Source organism: Pelodiscus sinensis, unplaced genomic scaffold, assembly GCF_049634645.1.
Source record: "Pelodiscus sinensis isolate JC-2024 unplaced genomic scaffold, ASM4963464v1 ctg34, whole genome shotgun sequence".
Classification (NCBI taxonomy): Eukaryota; Metazoa; Chordata; order Testudines; family Trionychidae; genus Pelodiscus; species Pelodiscus sinensis.
The window spans coordinates 7,763,851-7,782,013 of NW_027465849.1; the positions used below are offsets into that span (position 1 = coordinate 7,763,851).

Here is an 18,163-nt window from a genome sequence, read left to right on the forward strand (position 1 = left end):
TCTCTGCAGTGTCCAGTGCCCGGCCGGGATCTCTGCAGTGCCCAGTGCCCCGCCGGGATCTCTGCAGTGCCCAGTGCCGGGATCTCTGCAGTGCCCAGTGCCGGGATCTCTGCAGTGCCCAGTGCCCAGCCGGGATCTCTGCAGTGCCCAGTGCCCCGCCGGGATCTCTGCAGTGCCCAGTGCCCCGCCGGGATCTCTGCAGTGCCCAGCCGGGATCTCTGCAGTGCCCAGTGCCCCGCCGGGATCTCTGCAGTGCCCAGTGCCTGGATCTCTGCAGTGTCCAGTGCCAGGGATCTCTGCAGTGCCCAGTGCCTGGATCTCTGCAGTGTCCAGTGCCAGGGATCTCTGCAGTGCCCAGTGCCGGGATCTCTGCAGTGCCCTGTGCCTGGATCTCTGCAGTGTCCAGTGCCAGGGATCTCTGCAGTGCCCAGTGCCTGGATCTCTGCAGTGCCCAGTGCCCGGCCGGGATCCCTGCAGTGCCCAGTGCCTGGATCTCTGCAGTGCCCAGTGCCGGGATCTCTGCAGTGCCCAGTGCCGGGATCTCTGCAGTGTCCAGTGCCCGGCCGGGATCTCTGCAGTGCCCAGTGCCGGGATCTCTGCAGTGCCCAGTGCCCAGTGCCGGGATCTCTGCAGTGCCCAGTGCCGAGATCTCTGCAGTGCCCAGTGCCGGGATCTCTGCAGTGCCCAGTGCCCAGTGCCGGGATCTCTGCAGTGCCCAGTGCCGGGATCTCTGCAGTGCCCAGTGCCGGGATCCCTGCAGTGCCCAGTGCCCGGCCGGGATCCCTGCAGTGCCCAGTGCCCAGCCGGGATCCCTGCAGTGCCCAGTGCCGGGATCTCTGCAGTGCCCAGTGCCCGGCCGGGATCTCTGCAGTGCCCAGTGCCCCGCCGGGATCTCTGCAGTGCCCAGTGCCTGGATCTCTGCAGTGCCCAGTGCCAGGGATCTCTGCAGTGCCCAGTGCCTGGATCTCTGCAGTGTCCAGTGCCAGGGATCTCTGCAGTGCCCAGTGCCAGGGATCTCTGCAGTGCCCAGTGCCGGGATCTCTGCAGTGCCCTGTGCCTGGATCTCTGCAGTGTCCAGTGCCAGGGATCTCTGCAGTGCCCAGTGCCTGGATCTCTGCAGTGCCCAGTGCCCGGCCGGGATCCCTGCAGTGCCCAGTGCCCGGCCGGGATCTCTGCAGTGCCCAGTGCCCGGCCGGGATCTCTGCAGTGCCCAGTGCCGGGATCTCTGCAGTGCCCAGTGCCGAGATCTCTGCAGTGCCCAGTGCCCAGTGCCGGGATCTCTGCAGTGCCCAGTGCCGGGATCCCTGCAGTGCCCAGTGCCGGGATCCCTGCAGTGCCCAGTGCCCGGCCGGGATCCCTGCAGTGCCCAGTGCCCAGCTGGGATCCCTGCAGTGCCCAGTGCCAGGGATCTCTGCAGTGCCCAGTGCCCGGCCGGGATCCCTGCAGTGCCCAGTGCCCAGCCGGGATCTCTGCAGTGCTCAGTGTTGGGGGGAAGAATCCCTGCAGTGCCCAGTGCCGGGATCTCTGCAGTGCCCAGTGCCGGGATCCCTGCAGTGCCCAGTGCCGGGATCCCTGCAGTGCCCAGTGCCCGGCCGGGATCCCTGCAGTGCCCAGTGCCCAGCTGGGATCCCTGCAGTGCCCAGTGCCAGGGATCTCTGCAGTGCCCAGTGCCCGGCCGGGATCCCTGCAGTGCCCAGTGCCCAGCCGGGATCTCTGCAGTGCTCAGTGTTGGGGGGAAGAATCCCTGCAGTGCCCAGTGCCGGGATCTCTGCAGTGCCCAGTGCCCGGCCGGGATCTCTGCAGTGCCCAGTGCCCGGCCGGGATCTCTGCAGTGCCCAGTGCCCGGCCGGGATCCCTGCAGTGCCCAGTGCCAGAGCCGGGATCTCTGCAGTGCCCAGTGCCAGGAGCCGGGATCCCTGCAGTGCCCAGTGCCAGGGACCCCTTCAATGTCCAGTGCCAGAGGCCCTGCAGTGCCCAGTGCCAGGGAACAGGATCCCTGCCTGGCAAGCCAGCTGCAGCCCCTGGGGCTCAGCATGCCCCCCACCCCCTGCAGGCTGGGCCCTGCAGCTGCTCAGAGCTGGTGCCCAGTGCCCGCGGGGCACACGGAAGGCAGGACCAAAGCCCTGGCACATCACCCCATTCCTCAGGGCCAGACTGGCTCAGAGCAAGGGCCCGTCCAGGCCAGGACCGGCTAGAGAGTGAGCCATCCCCTGGCCTCTTGCCAGCTCCAGCATCACACACGTATAGGGCCCCCAGCGCTAGAGGCTGCAGCCTGGAGCATCTGGACTAAAGGCCCCTGACGGACCCAACCTCTGGGAGCTTCTCTAGCTCCTTTTGGAGCCCAGTGATACTCCTGGTCGCCACACCATCCTGTGGCAGGGAGTTCCGCAGGCTGGCGGGGGCGAAGCGGCACGGCCTTGTGTTTGTCTCACACCTGCTGCCTGCTCACAGCATTAGGTGACCTCTGCTTGTGTGTTACGGGATGGAGTAAATAACCCGTCCTGAGTCGCTCTCCACCCCAGTCATGTCTGTAGGGCACCCCCGACCACCCCCAGTCGACTCATTGCTGAGCAGCCCTGCCCTGCTCTCGGTAATCTCACCTCCCACGGCTGCTCTTCCCCGCCCCCCCCTCCACACGTCTGTCACCCTTTTCAGGTCCTTTGCCAGTTCCCAGGGCTCTTTCTGAGCTGGGTGACTGCACCCAGCACTCGAGATCTGGGCTCCCACCGACTTCCACCCAGGCCATAGGCCACTTTGCAAATGGCTCCTAATACCCCGTCATGCTTCTGACGGCTGCTGTGCTCTTCTTACCGTCTGCACAAGGGGCCTCCGATCGACTGGCTGGGTCATGAGCTTCCCTGGCTGCCCAGACACACAGAGACCAAGATCAGGGCCCGTCGGGCCGGGCGCCCAGACACACAGTGACCGAGATCAGGGCCCGTCGGGCCGGGCGCCCAGACACACAGCGACCGAGATCGGGGCCCAGCAGTGCCCAGTGCCCCCAGTGCCCCCTTAGCAGAGCTCTCAGTCCAGGCCCCCATAGCAGGGAGGCAGGGGGCCCGCATGGCAGGAACAGAGCCCAGGCGTCCTGCCGGCGCCCCCCGCCCCCGATCGCCCCCCGCCCCGGGCCGGCAGCGCCGCGCAGCCGGGCGGGGCGGGAGGAGGCTGCGCCGGCGAGCGGGGATTGGCCGGGCGCGGGGGGCGGCGGTGACGGGGGGGCGCCCGGCCGTGCGCTCCGCAGCGCGCCCCGGCCCTGGATGCTGCGCCGCGGGGTGAGTCCTGCGCCGCGGGCCGGCAGGTGGCGGGGGGGGGGGGACCGGCCGCAGGTGGGAGCCGGGCGCTGCCCGCCCCTCCCGGGCTCTCCCCGCCTCCCGGGGGATGCGGCTGCAGCTGCAGGCAGGTGGGTTTCGCCGAGCCGCGGTGCTGAGCGGCCCCTCGGCCCCGCCCCGAGCCGCCGCGGCTGCAGCCGGCGCTGAAGGTGAAGGGCCGGGCAGAGCCGCCCCTGCGCTCTGGAGCCCCGGGGCCTGGCCAGGAGCCAGCTGCAAGGCAGAGCCCCCCCCCCCCCCCCCCGCCTTGCGTGGCGGACCCGCCCGGGTGGGGGCAGATGCTGCGGCAGGGGGAGGCCAGACGCGCTCGGGCCGGGCTTGGATTTTTCCTGCAGCCCCTGACCAGGCTGGGGGGGGCCGCTAAAGCAGGGGAGGGAGCGTGTGTGCGCCCCCCCCCCGCGGGGCTCCCTGTCCGTCAGTCTGTCTGTGCCTCGCTCTCTGTCCATCCAGCCGGCCGCCCCAGCAGTGCCCCCCCCCCCCCCGCCCGGCTGGGTCCGTCTCCGCTGTCACGTTCGCCCAGCGCTGGCGGGTTGCAGGCACGAGCGCCGGGGGACGCGTGTGAGAGCGCGGGCGGGTGAGTAGCCCCCCACCTGCCCGGTGGGGGGATTGGCTGGCCCTGGCAGGGCGGCGTGGCCGTGCCGCTTTTCCAGACATTTCCAGGCCAGGAGGGGCTGGGCTGGCGGCCGCATCGCTCGCTCGGCCCATCCCTGGGAACCGTTCCATCCGGAAACACTCCCGGGGTCCTGCCCAGCGGGATTGACCCAGGCACCCACTTGCTCTGCTGACTCCTCCAAGGAGACAGGCAGACCCACCGCACTGCCGGCTCCTTGGCCAGGCTCCGGCTCGGGCTGGTAGGGGGCCCACGAGAACTGGGAGTCGCCCCTCCCTCTGCTGCAGCCGGCAGCACCCCCCTCACAGGGTCCCATCCCTGGCCTGGCCATGAGAGTAGCTGAGATGGCAGAGAGTGCTTGCCACCTGGGCATGGCGCCTGAGCAAACTGATTGAGGGCAGCGAGCTCCCCCCTTGGGCCGGGCACCGTCCACACCCCGGCCGAGATCAGGCCCCGTCGGGCCGGGCACCACCCAGACCCCGGCCGAGATCAGGGCCCCGTCGGGCCGGGCACCACCCAGACCCCGGCCGAGATCAGGGCCCCGTCGGGCCGGGCGCCACCCAGATCCCGGCCGAGATCAGGGCCCGTCGGGCCGGGCGCCACCCAGACCCCGGCCGAGATCAGGGCCCATCGGGCCGGGCGCCCCCAGACCCCGGCCGAGATCAGGCCCCGTCGGGCCGGGCGCCCCCCAGACCCCGGCCGAGATCAGGCCCCGTCGGGCCGGGCGCCCCCCAGACCCCGGCCGAGATCAGGGCCCTTTGGTCACCCACTGCTGGAGGGGAAGGGGCGCCGGGGCAGAGCTGTGGTGGCACACACAGGAGCTGTGTCCCAAGGGCCTGCAGCTACCCCCATCCATCCTCACGGGGAGCCACCCCCCGAGCTCCAGGACGGGTCAGAGGTGCCACCAGATCCCCTCGCCCCAGGGGCCTGGAATCCTGACGCATCCCCATGCAGCGAAGGGAGGGGAGTCCGGGCAGCACCCGGCCCCTCATCTCGGCCACATCAGCCCACCGGTACTAAGCACTCACCCGCTGCGGCACCCCAGGGCCGATCTCTCTTGGCTGGGACCCGCAGCCTTCCAGGCCTGGCTGCCTTGGCTGGGCCAGTCCCCCTCCCCTGGCTGCTGTTTAATGGCAGCGAGGTACCTGACAGGCCAGGAGCAGACGACCCACCCCGGCCCAGGGTAGCCCCCGCTCGGGCTGAGAACACCCTGCGCTCGCCGGGCAGGGCGCTGAGGCTGGTCCGATAGTCCAGTAGTGACTTGACTGGTCCCCCCCATCCCACTGCTTCTATCAGAGGCAGCAACGGCGGAGAGCAGAAGCCGGATCCCCCCTAGCCCTGGGGGCAGGAGAGGTGGAGGCATAGCGGGGGGCCAGGCACCAGCTGGGAATCAGCTGTCCTGGCTCTCCCCCCCTCCCCCCCCCCCCGCTACCTCGCGCTGTGCTTCTTTTCCAATGTACTAAGAGCAGGCAGCTTTTAAAAGGCAGCGTCGCAGCGGGGTTAGCTCCTTGCGCTTCCACGGCGTCCCCCAATCGACGAGTCGAGGGCTAGTCCAGCGGCCAGTCCATGGATTGATTAAACGCAATTTAACGCCCCTCGTCCCAGGGCAGCCTCGCAGGAGGGCCCCAGGACTGCCCAGCCAGCGGGGGATCAGATTAGGGCCGATTACTGGCCCAGTGACGCTCTGTGGTCGCCCTCGAAGTGTCGTCCGGACGCTCTGCGGCTGGCGTCTCGCTGCGGGGTCCGTGTTTCACGGAGCACGTCGATTCCTCTGGGTCCTGCTCCCAGGCCCTGCCCTGGTGAAGTCACTTCTGAGTGTGCAAAAGCGACGAAGAGTCCTGTGGCACCTTATAGACTAACTGAAGTGTAGGAGCATAAGCTTTTGTGGGTAAAGACCCACTTCGTCAGATGCATGCATCTGACGAAGTGGGTCTTTACCCACGAAAGCTTATGCTCCTACACTTCAGTTAGTCTATAAGGTGCCACAGGACTCTTCGTCGCTTTTGCAGATTCAGACTAACACGGCTACCCCTCTGATTCTGAGTGTGGGCAGCATTGTCTGGGGGGGTCACATGTGGGCAGCGGGCTGGGGGTGCAGAACAGAGCCTCTCCCCACACATGTGAGCGCACACGCCTGTGCACGTGACCGATTTGGGGGGACGGCTTCGCTTGGGACGGTGCAGTGGGCAGAAGTCACGTGCGTGAGGCTGAAGGCCAGTTGTGTCCCGGCGGCCCCTGGGGGATGGTGGTCACAGAGTGCACGCTGGTGGTGAATAGAGCGTGCAGCACTGTGAACAACGGTGGGCTGGCAGTGTGCACCCCAGTCCTGGGTGTGCCGTGCACGAGTGTGGAGCGTTGCACGTGCACGAGGAAATATTGTGCAACTTGGCTCTGTGAAGCTGTTGCTGGCAAGTGCTTGGCATTGCTCCTGCTGCTTAGAAGAGCCTCCAGTCCCAAAACGACTGGGACCTTTCAGTTTGGAAAAGAGGAGACTGAGGGGGGATAGGATAGAGGTCTATAAAATCATGAGTAGTGTGGAGAGGGCTGATAAAGAAAAGTTATTCATTAGTTCCCACAATAGAAGAACTAGAGGGCACCAAATGAAGTTAATGGGTAGCAGGTTTAAAACTAATAAAAGAAAGTTCTTTTTCACACAGCATGTAGTCAACCTGTGGAACTCCTTGCCAGAGGAGGCTGTGGAGGCTAGAACTATAACAGAGTTTAAAGAGAAGCTGGATAATTTCATGGAGGTTAGGTCCATAAAAGGCCATTAGCCAGGGGATAAAATGGTGTCCCTGGCCTCTGTTAGAGGCTGGAGAGGGATGGCAGGAGACAAATTGCTTGATCATTGTCTTCAGTCCACCCTCTCTGGGGCACCTGGTGCTGGCCACTGTCGGCAGACAGGATACTGGGCTAGATGGACCTTTGGTCTGACCCAGTACGGCCATTCTTCTGTTCTTCTGTTCTTCTGCCTGTCTGGCCCTTACCTCCAAGTCCCTGGGTGTCCAGGGGGTGTGACGGCGCGTTGGGGTTCCCCTGTGTCCTGCACCCCCGGAATGGCACGAACAGACTCCCCCAGCCAGTAGAACAGAGGGAGTTTATCGCTTCTCCAGGATACAGCCCAGCATCTGTCATCTGGTTACAGGAACTGCGGCTAAGAGGCCTCAGTGCCCCCCTTTGAGATGGGGGGTGGCTGGGCCCTACGATCCCAGCCCCCTCCCCAGCTCCTTCCCTAGGCTGTCTCCTCCATGCTCCCAGACAGCAACTAACCAACTCTCTTCCAGCCCTGCCCCCCAGCCAGGGGCGGCATCCACCTTCCTTTGATTCTCTCCTTGGGGGGTAGCTGGTCAGACAGGTTTGGAGCCCCCTTTGCATAATGACTCACCCCCCGTCTTGCTTGGTCGTGCTACAGACAGCAGAGGTCACCTACAGCCCCAGCAAGTTACCCCCACTACGGGGGGGTCTCTCTGAACCCGGCCCCGACCCTGCCCCTTGCTTTCGTTCCTGTCAGGCGTTAACGCTCCCTGATGGCCACCGTGGCAACCGAACTGGACAACATGGAGGTGCAGCCGCAGAACAACAACAGCCGCTGGGAGGGCTCGGACGGCCACGCCTGGGACGGCAGCACGACCCCGGCCAAGGCGTTCGAGTGCTCCCGCATCAAAGCGTTGGCCGGTACGTCTGTGAGCGCCTCCCTAAGGCGGGGGCTGAGGACCAGGGCTTCTGGGGTCTAGCCCGGCGCTGGCAGGGCAGTGCAGGCTAGTGGTTAGAAGAGGGGCCGAGGACCAGGACTTCTGGGTTCTAGCCTGGAGCTGGCAGGGCAGTGCAGTCTAGTGGTTAGAAGAGAGGCTGAGGACCAGGGCTTCTGGGTTCTAGCCTGGTGCTGGCAGGGCAGTGCAGGCTAGTGGTTAGAAGAGGGGCTGAGGACCAGGGCTTCTGGGTTCTAGCCTGGTGCTGGCAGGGCAGTGCAGGCTAGTGGTTAGAAGAGGGGCCGAGGACCAGGGCTTCTGGGTTCTAGCCTGGTGCTGGCAGGGCAGTGCAGGCTAGTGGTTAGAAGAGGGGCTGAGGACCAGGACTTCTGGGTTCTAGCCCGGTGCTGGCAGGGCAGTGCTGTCTAGTGGTTAGAAGAGAGGCTGAGGACCAGGACTGTGTAGCCAGTGTCTCAGAGACTGGGTGGGTGAATTCACAGGGTTGGCATATTGGGGAAGACAGGTCCAGCTTGCTCCAGAAGGACGGACAACAGCAGGAGGCGTTGCCTTGAAATACTAAAAACGTGCACACTTGGACTGAGGTGGAGAGGGATGTCGGAGACAGACTTGCTGAGTCTCTGGGTTCGGTTAAAAGGGGTAACAACCCAGGGGGATGTCGCGCTAGGTCTGCTCCAGACACCGATCCAGGTAGAGGAGGCTTTTTTGAACCAACTCACACAATCATCCGAAGCGCGGGACTCGGTGGCGATCAAGGATTTAACTACCCAGATAGAGCAACAAAAAGGAAGAGAGGTCTAAGAAACGTGAGCTGCGAGGGGAGGCTGCGAGAACGGGGCTTGTTCAGTTTGGGAAGGAGCAGACTGAGAGGGGATGTGAGAGCGGCTTTCAAGTACCTAAAAGGGTGTCACAGGGAGGAGGGAGAACCGTTGCTCTCCTCGGCCTCTGAGGACAGGACAAGAAGCAAGGGGCTGAAATTGCAGCCAGGGAGGTTGAGGTTGGACATTAGGAAAAACTTCCTGCCTGTCCGGGTGGTTAAATACTGGGATAAATTGCCTGGGGAGGTTGTAGAATCCCCATCCCTGGAGATATTGAAGAGCAGGTTGGACGGACGCCTGTCAGGGATGGGCTAGACGGTACTTGGTCCTGCTGTGAGGGCAGGGGACTGGACTTGATGCCCTCTCGAGGTCCCTTCCTGTTCTAGGATTCTAGGATTTCTGGGGTCTATCCTTGGTTCTGGGAGGGGAGCGGGTCTTGGGGGGGTCAGAGCTGGGGCTGGGAGCCAGGACTCCTGGGTTCTAGCCAAGCTGCAGAAAGGGAGTGGAGCCTAGTGGGGAGAGAAGCTGGGAGCCAGGGTTCCAGGCAATGTTCCTCTAATTTTTTCCATCCATGCGCGGAATAATTTTTTGATGTGCACCCAGGCCTGTGTGAATGTGCACCACCAGGAAAACCAGCTGTGGGTGCTCTGCGAATCAGCTGGGCAGTATTTGAATCTTTCCTGAGCAGGCACACAAGTGCCTAGTTTCTAGGACACACTGGCTCCAGGGGTCTATCCCTGGCTCTGGAAGGGCAGTGGGGCCTAGGGGTTAGAGTCGGGGGGGGGGGGGGGGGAAGCAGGCTGTTCCCAGCACTGTGGCCTGTGGGTGATCCAGGGGTGCAGTGCGGGGCCCGGCGCATGTGGCCAGGGCCGTGACCCGGCTGGCTTGCCGCTGGCAGACGAACGCGACGCCGTGCAGAAGAAAACCTTCACCAAGTGGGTGAACTCGCACCTGGCCCGGGTGTCCTGCCGCATCGGTGACCTCTACGCCGACCTCCGCGACGGGTACATGCTGACCAGGCTGCTGGAGGTGCTGTCCGGGGAGCAGCTGGTGAGAGCCGCACCCAGGGGACCCCTCCCCGCAGGCCCTGGGGGCGGGGAGCCGGGAGGTGGCAGGACATCTGGGAGCTGCCCGCAGAGTCGGGGCGGGGGTCGCTTCTCTAAAGGGGGGCTGTCCCCAGTGCTCCCGTCTGTCTGTCCGGCCCCAGACGTAGCCCTCTGCCCGCCTGTCGCAGCTCCGCCCTGTGCCCCTCGGCTTGGGCGTTTGCCTGGCGCCCGGCTCCAGCAGCCCGTGGGGCCAGGGCCCGACTAGATGGGCCCCTCTGGGCGTTGCAGGGTGCCCGGGGCGAGGGAGGGGCCCCGGCCGGGCAGGGAGCCCCCCGGCCCAGCGCTCAGACCCCCTTGCCCCCAGCCCAAGCCGACGCGGGGCCGCATGCGGATCCACTCGCTGGAGAACGTGGACAAGGCGCTGCAGTTCCTCAAGGAGCAGCGGGTGCACCTGGAGAACGTGGGCTCCCACGACATCGTCGACGGCAACCACCGCCTGACGCTGGGCCTCGTCTGGACCATCATCCTGCGGTTCCAGGTGCGAGGGCCGGCCGGGGCTCTGGGCAGTTGGGAGCGGGGGGCTCACTAGGGGTGTTGGGCCGTGGGGGGCAGGCTGGAGGCTCACTGGGGGTGCTGGGCTGTGGGGGGCAGGCTGTGGGGGCTCGCTGGGGTCACTGGGTTGTGAGGTGCAGGCTGGGGGGCTCACTGGGGATGCTGGGCTGTGAGGTGCAGGCTGGGGGGCTCGCTGGGGGTGCTGGGCTGTGAGGTGCAGGCTGGGGGGCTCGCTGGGGGTGCTGGGCTGTGGGGGCAGATGGGGGGCTCACTGGGGTCACTGGGCCATGGGGGGCAGGCTGTGGGGCTCGCTGGGGGTGCTGGGCTGTGGGGGGCAGGCTGGGGGGCTCATTGGGGGTGCTGGGCTGTGAGGTGCAGGCTGGGGGGCTCACTGGGGGTGCTGGGCTGTGGGGGGCAGGCTGTGGGGGCTCGCTGGGGTCACTGGGTTGTGAGGTGCAGGCTGGGGGGCTCACTGGGGATGCTGGGCTGTGAGGTGCAGGCTGGGGGGCTCGCTGGGGATGCTGGGCCGTGAGGTGCAGGCTGGGGGGCTCGCTGGGGATGCTGGGCTGTGAGGTGCAGGCTGAGGGGCTCGCTGGGGGCGCTGGGCCGTGAGGTGCAGGCTGAGGGGCTCGCTGGGGGCGCTGGGCCGTGAGGTGCAGGCTGGGGGGCTCGCTGGGGGCGCTGGGCTGTGGGGGAAGATGGGGGCTCACTGGGGGCGCTGGGCCGTGAGGTGCAGGCTGAGGGGCTCGCTGGGGGCGCTGGGCCGTGAGGTGCAGGCTGGGGGGCTCGCTGGGGGCGCTGGGCTGTGGGGGAAGATGGGGGGCTCACTGGGGGCGCTGGGCCGTGAGGTGCAGGCTGAGGGGCTCGCTGGGGGCGCTGGGCCGTGAGGTGCAGGCTGGGGGGCTCGCTGGCGGCGCTGGGCCGTGAGGTGCAGGCTGAGGGGCTCGCTGGGGGCGCTGGGCCGTGAGGTGCAGGCTGAGGGGCTCGCTGGGGGCGCTGGGCCGTGAGGTGCAGGCTGAGGGGCTCGCTGGGGGCGCTGGGCCGTGAGGTGCAGGCTGGGGGGCTCGCTGGCGGTGCTGGGCTGTGAGGTGCAGGCTGGGGGGCTCGCTGGGGGCGCTGGGCCGTGAGGTGCAGGCTGGGGGGCTCGCTGGGGGCGCTGGGCCGTGAGATGCAGGCTGGGGGGCTCGCTGGGGGCGCTGGGCCGTGAGGTGCAGGCTGGGGGGCTCGCTGGGGTCACTGGGTTGTGAGGTGCAGGCTGGGGGGCTCGCTGGGGATGCTGGGCTGTGAGGTGCAGGCTGGGGGGCTCGCTGGGGATGCTGGGCCGTGAGGTGCAGGCTGGGGGGCTCGCTGGGGATGCTGGGCCGTGAGGTGCAGGCTGGGGGGCTCGCTGGCGGCGCTGGGCCGTGAGGTGCAGGCTGAGGGGCTCGCTGGGGGCGCTGGGCCGTGAGGTGCAGGCTGAGGGGCTCGCTGGCGGCGCTGGGCCGTGAGGTGCAGGCTGAGGGGCTCGCTGGGGGCGCTGGGCCGTGAGGTGCAGGCTGAGGGGCTCGCTGGGGGCGCTGGGCCGTGAGGTGCAGGCTGGGGGGCTCGCTGGGGGCGCTGGGCCGTGAGGTGCAGGCTGGGGGGCTCGCTGGGGGCGCTGGGCTGTGGGGGAAGATGGGGGGCTCGCTGGGGGCGCTGGGCCGTGAGGTGCAGGCTGGGGGGCTCGCTGGGGGCGCTGGGCTGTGGGGGAAGATGGGGGGCTCGCTGGGGGCGCTGGGCCGTGAGGTGCAGGCTGAGGGGCTCGCTGGGGGCGCTGGGCCGTGAGGTGCAGGCTGGGGGGCTCGCTGGGGGCGCTGGGCCGTGAGGTGCAGGCTGGGGGGCTCGCTGGGGGCGCTGGGCCGTGAGGTGCAGGCTGGGGGGTCGCTGGGGGCGCTGGGCTGTGGGGGAAGATGGGGGGCTCACTGGGGGCGCTGGGCCGTGAGGTGCAGGCTGAGGGGCTCACTGGGGGCGCTGGGCCGTGAGGTGCAGGCTGAGGGGCTCGCTGGGGGCGCTGGGCCGTGAGGTACAGGCTGGGGGGCTCGCTGGGGGCGCTGGGCCGTGAGGTGCAGGCTGGGGGGCTCGCTGGGGGCGCTGGGCCGTGAGGTGCAGGCTGGGGGGCTCGCTGGGGGCGCTGGGCTGTGGGGGAAGATGGGGGGCTCACTGGGGGCACTGGGCCGTGAGGTGCAGGCTGGGGGGCTCGCTGGGGGCGCTGGGCCGTGAGGTGCAGGCTGGGGGGCTCGCTGGGGGCGCTGGGCCATGAGGTGCAGGCTGGGGGGCTCGCTGGGGGCGCTGGGCTGTGGGGGCAGATGGGGGGCTCACTGGGGGCGCTGGGCAGGCTGGGGGCGCGGCGCTGCCTGGTCTCCTAAGGGGCCGTGTGTCTGGACGAGCGGGGGAGGGGGCCAGTGGAACCCAGGCGTCCGGCGGGGGGGGGCTGAGCATTCCCACGGTGCGCACGTCGATCATCCTGCCCTCTCGCCCAGATCCAGGTGATTAAAATCGAGACGGAAGACAACAGGGAGACGCGCTCGGCCAAGGACGCGCTGCTGCTCTGGTGCCAGATGAAGACGGCCGGGTGAGGGGCGCTGGAGTCAGCAGCTCGTGCGGCTGAGCGACGGGGCGATTCTGCCCTTCCCTGCCAGCGCCGCCCAGGGAGCCGGTCCTGAGCCAGGCCTCGGGCCTCGCTTGGCTCCCTGGCAGGGCAGCGCTGCCTGCCGGTCCCTGGATCAGTGCGTGTAGGGACTGGGGCACGTGGAGGAATTGGGTCCGCGTAGGGACCAGCCTTGCGTAGGGACCGGGCACCATGCCAGGGCACGTGTTGGGACCGAGGGAGAGCACATGTAGGGACTGGGGGGCGCACATAGGGACCGGGCACCATGCCAGGGCACACGGAGGGACCGGGCGCGCGTAGGGACCGGGCGTGCGTAGGGACCGGGCGCTAGGCTGGGGCGAGTGGACCAAGGCGTGAGTTTAACCCTGTATGGTCGGATTTCCGGTTTGGTGGCCGGTCTTGAATCTAGAACAGGGCCCGACTCTCACACCGAAATCAGCCTCCACCCGGGCTGTAACCAAGCCAGCGCCCGCCTGTGTGCGTGGGCTGGGCAGCCGGTCGGCTCAGCTGTATTGACTCTTTCCCTGCCCTTCTTTCGGACCCCTCCAGGTACCCGGAGGTGAGCATCCAGAACTTCACCACCAGCTGGAGAGATGGGCTGGCCTTCAATGCCCTGATCCACCGGCACAGGTGTGTGGGGGCTGCCTCTTCCCGAGGGGTGGGGGCTATAGGGTCTTTTGGGTAGTTTCCAAGGCATCAGCGGGGTCAGATTGTCCGCAGTACAGCAGGGCCACAGAATGGAGAGTTCTGGGAGGGGAGTGGGGTGTACTGGTTAGAGCAGGAGGCTGGCAGCCCGGGCTCCTGGGATCCATCTCCGCTTTGGCCAGGGAGTGTGGTCTAGTGGTCAGAGAGGCAGGGCTAATAGCTCTATGCCACAGGCCCGTCCTGCTGCCCTGTGCATCTCCCTGAACGCCCGCCAGATGCTCTTGTGTTGTATTCCCAGGCCAGAGATCGTCGACTTCAGCAAACTCACCAAGTCCAACGCCACCTACAACCTGCAGCAGGCCTTCAACACGGCCGAGCAGCAGCTGGGCCTGACCAAGCTGCTGGACCCGGAAGGTAAGCTCACTGCTGGTCCTGCCCTGGTGCCAAGTCTGCACCCAGCCGCTGGGGCTCGGAGCAGGCTGGGAGGTATAATAGCCTTTAATGGACCTAACCTCCATGAAATTATCTAGCTTCTCTTTAAACTCTGTTATAGTCCTAGCCTTCACAGCCTCCTCTGGCAAGGAGTTCCACAGGTTGACGACATGCTGTGTGAAGAAGAACTTTCTTTTATTAGTTTTAAACCTGCTCCCCATTCACTTCATTTGGTGCCCTCTAGTTCTTCTATTGTGGGAACTAATAAATAACTTTTCTTTATCCGCCCTCTCCACACCACTCATGACTTTATAGACCTCTATCCTATCCCCCCTCAGTCTCCTCTTTTCCAAACTGAAAAGTCCCAGTCGCTTTAACCTCTCCTCATATGGGACCTGTTCCAAACCCCTGATCATTTTAGTTGCCCTTTTCTGAACCCTTTCCAAGGCCAAAATATCTGTTTTGAGGTGAGGAGACCCAGAAGGCGTCATCGCATCGACACTGTCCTTTGCGTCTACACTGTCCTGTCGACAAGGCGGCTTGCTGTGTCGACAGAACTGGCTGTCGTCTAGACGCTCTTTGTCGACAGAAGCCTGTAGTCTAGACGTACCCTGAGAGACTATCTTAGTGACTCTGTCTCAGCCCATGGGACTCCCACGGCGTGCGCCCTGCGGGCAGGCGTGTCCGGATGGGGTCGCCTCGTCTCTTCTCACGTGCTTGTGGGCTTCTGGGCAGCCCGGGATGAGGCTATTGTAAGGCCGTGTCGCTGGAATGAGAGGACGCGACTTCCTGTTTGTTGGCCGTAGACTTTAGGCCTTCCAACATGGCTGCCGAGCAAGGCCTCCTTACATAGCACCCTATAGCAGGTTCCGGGGGGGAGAGCTGGCGGGGACAGCAAGGGTGGGGGGCCAGGGCATGGCTGGGCTGTCCGGGCACTCCTGTCATGCAGAACATCAGACGGGGTCAGACCAAAGGTCCATCTAGCCTAGTGTCCTGTCTGCCGATGCCAAATGCCCCAGAGCAGTGGTCCCCGATGCGGTGCCCGCGGGTACCATGGCACCCACCGGGCCATTTCTGTGCGCCGGCCAAGTGATCGGGGCCGGCTTCACCCCCAGGCGCGGGGCACAGGGGTGGTGCCAGCCCCAGGCGCGTGGCACGTGGGCTGTCCTGCCCCCGGGCGCGCGGCGCATGGGCGCTGCCGGCTCCTGGGTGCGTGGCATATGGGTGTCCCTGCCCCTGGGCACACGGCTCAGGAGTGGCGCCAGCCCCAGGCGTGCGGTGCATGGGCACTGCCGGCTCCTGAGTGTGTGGCACAGAAGCGGCGCCGGCCCCGGGAGTGCGGCGCATGGGTGGCGTCAGCACGGGGCATGTGCCGTATGGGTGGCCCCGCCCCTGGGCGTGTGTGGGGCTCTGCCCCCGGGTGCCCGGCCCGTGAGTGGCCCCGCCCCTGGGCACCCACTAGGCCCAAAAGGTTGGGGACCACTGCCCCAGAGGGAGGGAACACAACAGGGAATCCTTGTTTGATCCCTCTCTCATCCTCCATTTTCAGACAAACAGAGGCCAGGGTCAGCATCTCTACCCACCCTGGCTCATGGCTATTGATGGACCTAACTTCCATGACTATATCTCGCTTTTTTTTTTTTTTTGAACCCTATTAAAGTTCTGGCCTTCACACCATCCTCTGGCGAGGAGTTCCACAGGTGGACTGTGTGCTATGTGAAGAAAAACTTCCTTTGGGTTGTTTTAAACCTGCTGCCTCTTCATTTCAGTGGGTGGCCCCTAGTTCTTAAATTATGGGAACAAACAAATAACTTTTTCTTAATTTACTTTTTCCACACCAGTCGTGATTTTATAGACCTCTATCCTATCGGATATACTTGATAATAAGAGTACAGTGGGTGCTGCGGTTCCCTCCCTGCGGCCCAGGGAGACCTGGCCTCCTGGGGCCAGCGCGTAAGCGCAGTGCTGGTCACGAGGTGCTTGGAGTGGTGGGAACAGGCGCCGGCTACGTCGCTGGCGCTGGGCCGGCGGCTCCGACGTCTCTGCTGAGTGGTTGTGTTTCCCCCCCACCCCGGCAGATGTGAACACGGAGAACCCGGACGAGAAGTCCATCATCACCTACGTGGTCTCTTTCTACCACTACTTCTCCAAAATGAAGGCCCTCGCCGTGGAGGGGAAGAGGATTGGGAAGGTGGGTGTCTGGGGGCGGGCGCTGGGGGCAGCCTTACCATGGGCCACGCTGGGGACCACAGCGGGCCCTGGTCTGTTTCCGGGGCAACGGCATCTCTGGTGAGATGGTAAACAAGGGCCAGGCCTCGCCCTGCAATAGCGCCCTGGGTTTGGCCGTTGGCTTCCTGGCGCGCTGCCTCGTTCTCTGGTGGCAGAGCGGGACTGGGGCTCCCCGGCGCAGGCCGTGTCCTGGAGCCACGGGGTGGAGGGCCAGCAGTTCTAGGGTTGCCAGAAAGTTTAAAAAAAAGGACAAAAATGTGATAAACATTTGTTGAGCAAAAAAACCCGAAACGCTGGGGAGTAACCAGGGAGGCCTTGGGGGGGATTCGGGAGGTTGGGCCGAAATTGCCCTTTAATTGCTGCATGTCCCGAGCGGGCTTCCGTCGGGTGCCAAGCCGGGCCCAGGAAAAGCAGAAAAACGTACTCAATTCATGATGTGTCCGATAGTTTCTCAATGTGTTTACTGGACACACAGTCCAAATACCGGACTGTCCGGGTCAATACCGGACGCCTGGCAGCCCTACGGCTCGCTGAGCGAGGGGACGTGTCCAGAGCCCCTGGCTGGTGGCTTAATTTGTTACCGGGCAGGGGGTGTAACGAGCGGATTTCTGGGGGCACTGCTGAGAGGGTCCAGTCAGGGAGAATTGCTCAGAGACGGGGCTACGATAAGACCCCAAAGCAGGCACATCTGTTCCCCACACTGGCTAGCCAGGGGTCCCACAAGCAACCCCCTTAAACACCCCAGTTCTGGGCCCCGACCAGCCCCGCACCTCACCCAGGGGAGAGCTTATAAACCCATCTCCGCCCCAGCCACTTCCAGCTCGATTCATGCCTCCGACGGTCCCCAAAAGAGCTCGCTGGGTCGGCCTTTAGCCCCTCACGTCGCAAGGTCGATGGCTGAGAGACAGAAAGTTGAGAAGACACTTGTGAGAGGCATCCAATGCCCCCCCCAGCGCACGGTTCCTGGGGCAGGAGAAAAGGGCAGGCGGGCACGTGGCCATGGACACGGGGAGTCCCAGCCAACAGCCCACCATAGAAAAGGGAAAACAAAGTTAAAACATGGAGACATTGGTGCAATAGAAATCTACTAGGCGACTCAGAAGGAGCGTCAGCCCAGTCGCCCTCACTGGCCGGCACCCCGGCCCGACGGGCCCTGGTCTCGGCCAGGGTGGGCAGTGCAGCGCCCAGCAGCGGGAGCTGCGGCACCGGGCGGGTGTTGCAGGCGGGGAGGCAATACCCGGGATCTGGGGAGCGGCTGCGATGGGGTGGAGCTGGCGGGAAGGCCCCCGGTGGCTGGCTGCCTGGCCAGTGGTGCCCCGGCTGCCCGCAGGTGCTGGACCAGGCGCTGGAGACGGACCGGCTCTCCGAGCGCTACGAGCAGCTGGCGGCGGAGCTGCTGGCCTGGGTCGAGCGCACCGTGGGCGTCGTCAGCAACCAGAAGTTCGCCAACTCCCTGGCGGGGGTGCAGCAGCAGCTCCAGGCCTTCACCTCCTTCTGCACCCTGGAGAAGCCGGTCAAGTGAGTGGCTGCCCGCCACGCCCGGCCGTGGGGCGCTGGTGGCAGGAGCTGGGCACGGGTGGGGGCAGCGTGCAGGTGTGGGGGGACCATGGCTGTGTTGGGGGGGATCGTGACCATGTTGGGGGGACACCATGGCCATGGAGGTGGCTGGGGAGGGCATGGCCACGGGGGATGGCTGGGTGGGGCATGGCCACAGGGGATGGCTGCGGGGGGGACATGGCCACGGGGGATTGCTGGGTGGGGCATGGCCACGGGGGAGGGCTGTGGCCATGGGCGGGTAGCTGGGGGGGGCGTGGCCACGGGGGAGGGCTGTGGCCATGGGCGGGTAGCTGGGGGGGGCGTGGCCACGGGGGATGGCTGCAGGGGGGACCGTGGCCACGTTGGGACACCATAGCCCGGGGTCCTAATGCCTGGCCCGGCTCCCTCGGCAGGTTCCAGGACAAGGGGAATCTGGAGGTTTTGCTGTTCAGCATCCAGAGCAAGCTGCGGGCCCAGGGCCGTAAGCCCTACGTGCCCAGCGAGGGCCGGGCCCTCTCGGACATCAACAAGGTGCAGCCGCTGGGCACAGGGAAGTGGGGAGCAAAGGGGGGCCCATGCAGGGTTTGGGGGGACGGGCAGGGGAGGGGGGAGCTGCATGGGGGAGCCTTGGGAATC

At 65.8% G+C, this 18,163-nt stretch overlaps 1 protein-coding gene across 4 annotated transcripts in view; it reads left to right on the forward strand.

Moving 5' to 3' along the window:
• Positions 1-3,172: 3,172 nt before the first annotated feature.
• The window catches only part of SPTBN4 (spectrin beta, non-erythrocytic 4), a 52,846-nt gene continuing 37,855 nt past the window's right edge, over positions 3,173-18,163 (forward strand). For 2 of the 4 annotated variants that reach the window (XM_075915559.1, XM_075915562.1), the window contains exons 1-10: positions 3,173-3,272; positions 7,448-7,611; positions 9,360-9,511; positions 9,872-10,045; positions 12,558-12,649; positions 13,235-13,315; positions 13,629-13,744; positions 15,841-15,953; positions 17,322-17,509; positions 17,941-18,058. In XM_075915559.1, coding sequence (XP_075771674.1) covers positions 7,464-7,611; positions 9,360-9,511; positions 9,872-10,045; positions 12,558-12,649; positions 13,235-13,315; positions 13,629-13,744; positions 15,841-15,953; positions 17,322-17,509; positions 17,941-18,058 — 1,182 coding nt within the window. In that variant the 5' untranslated portion in view covers positions 3,173-3,272; positions 7,448-7,463. The other 2 variants (XM_075915561.1, XM_075915560.1) reach the window with 2 other exon arrangements.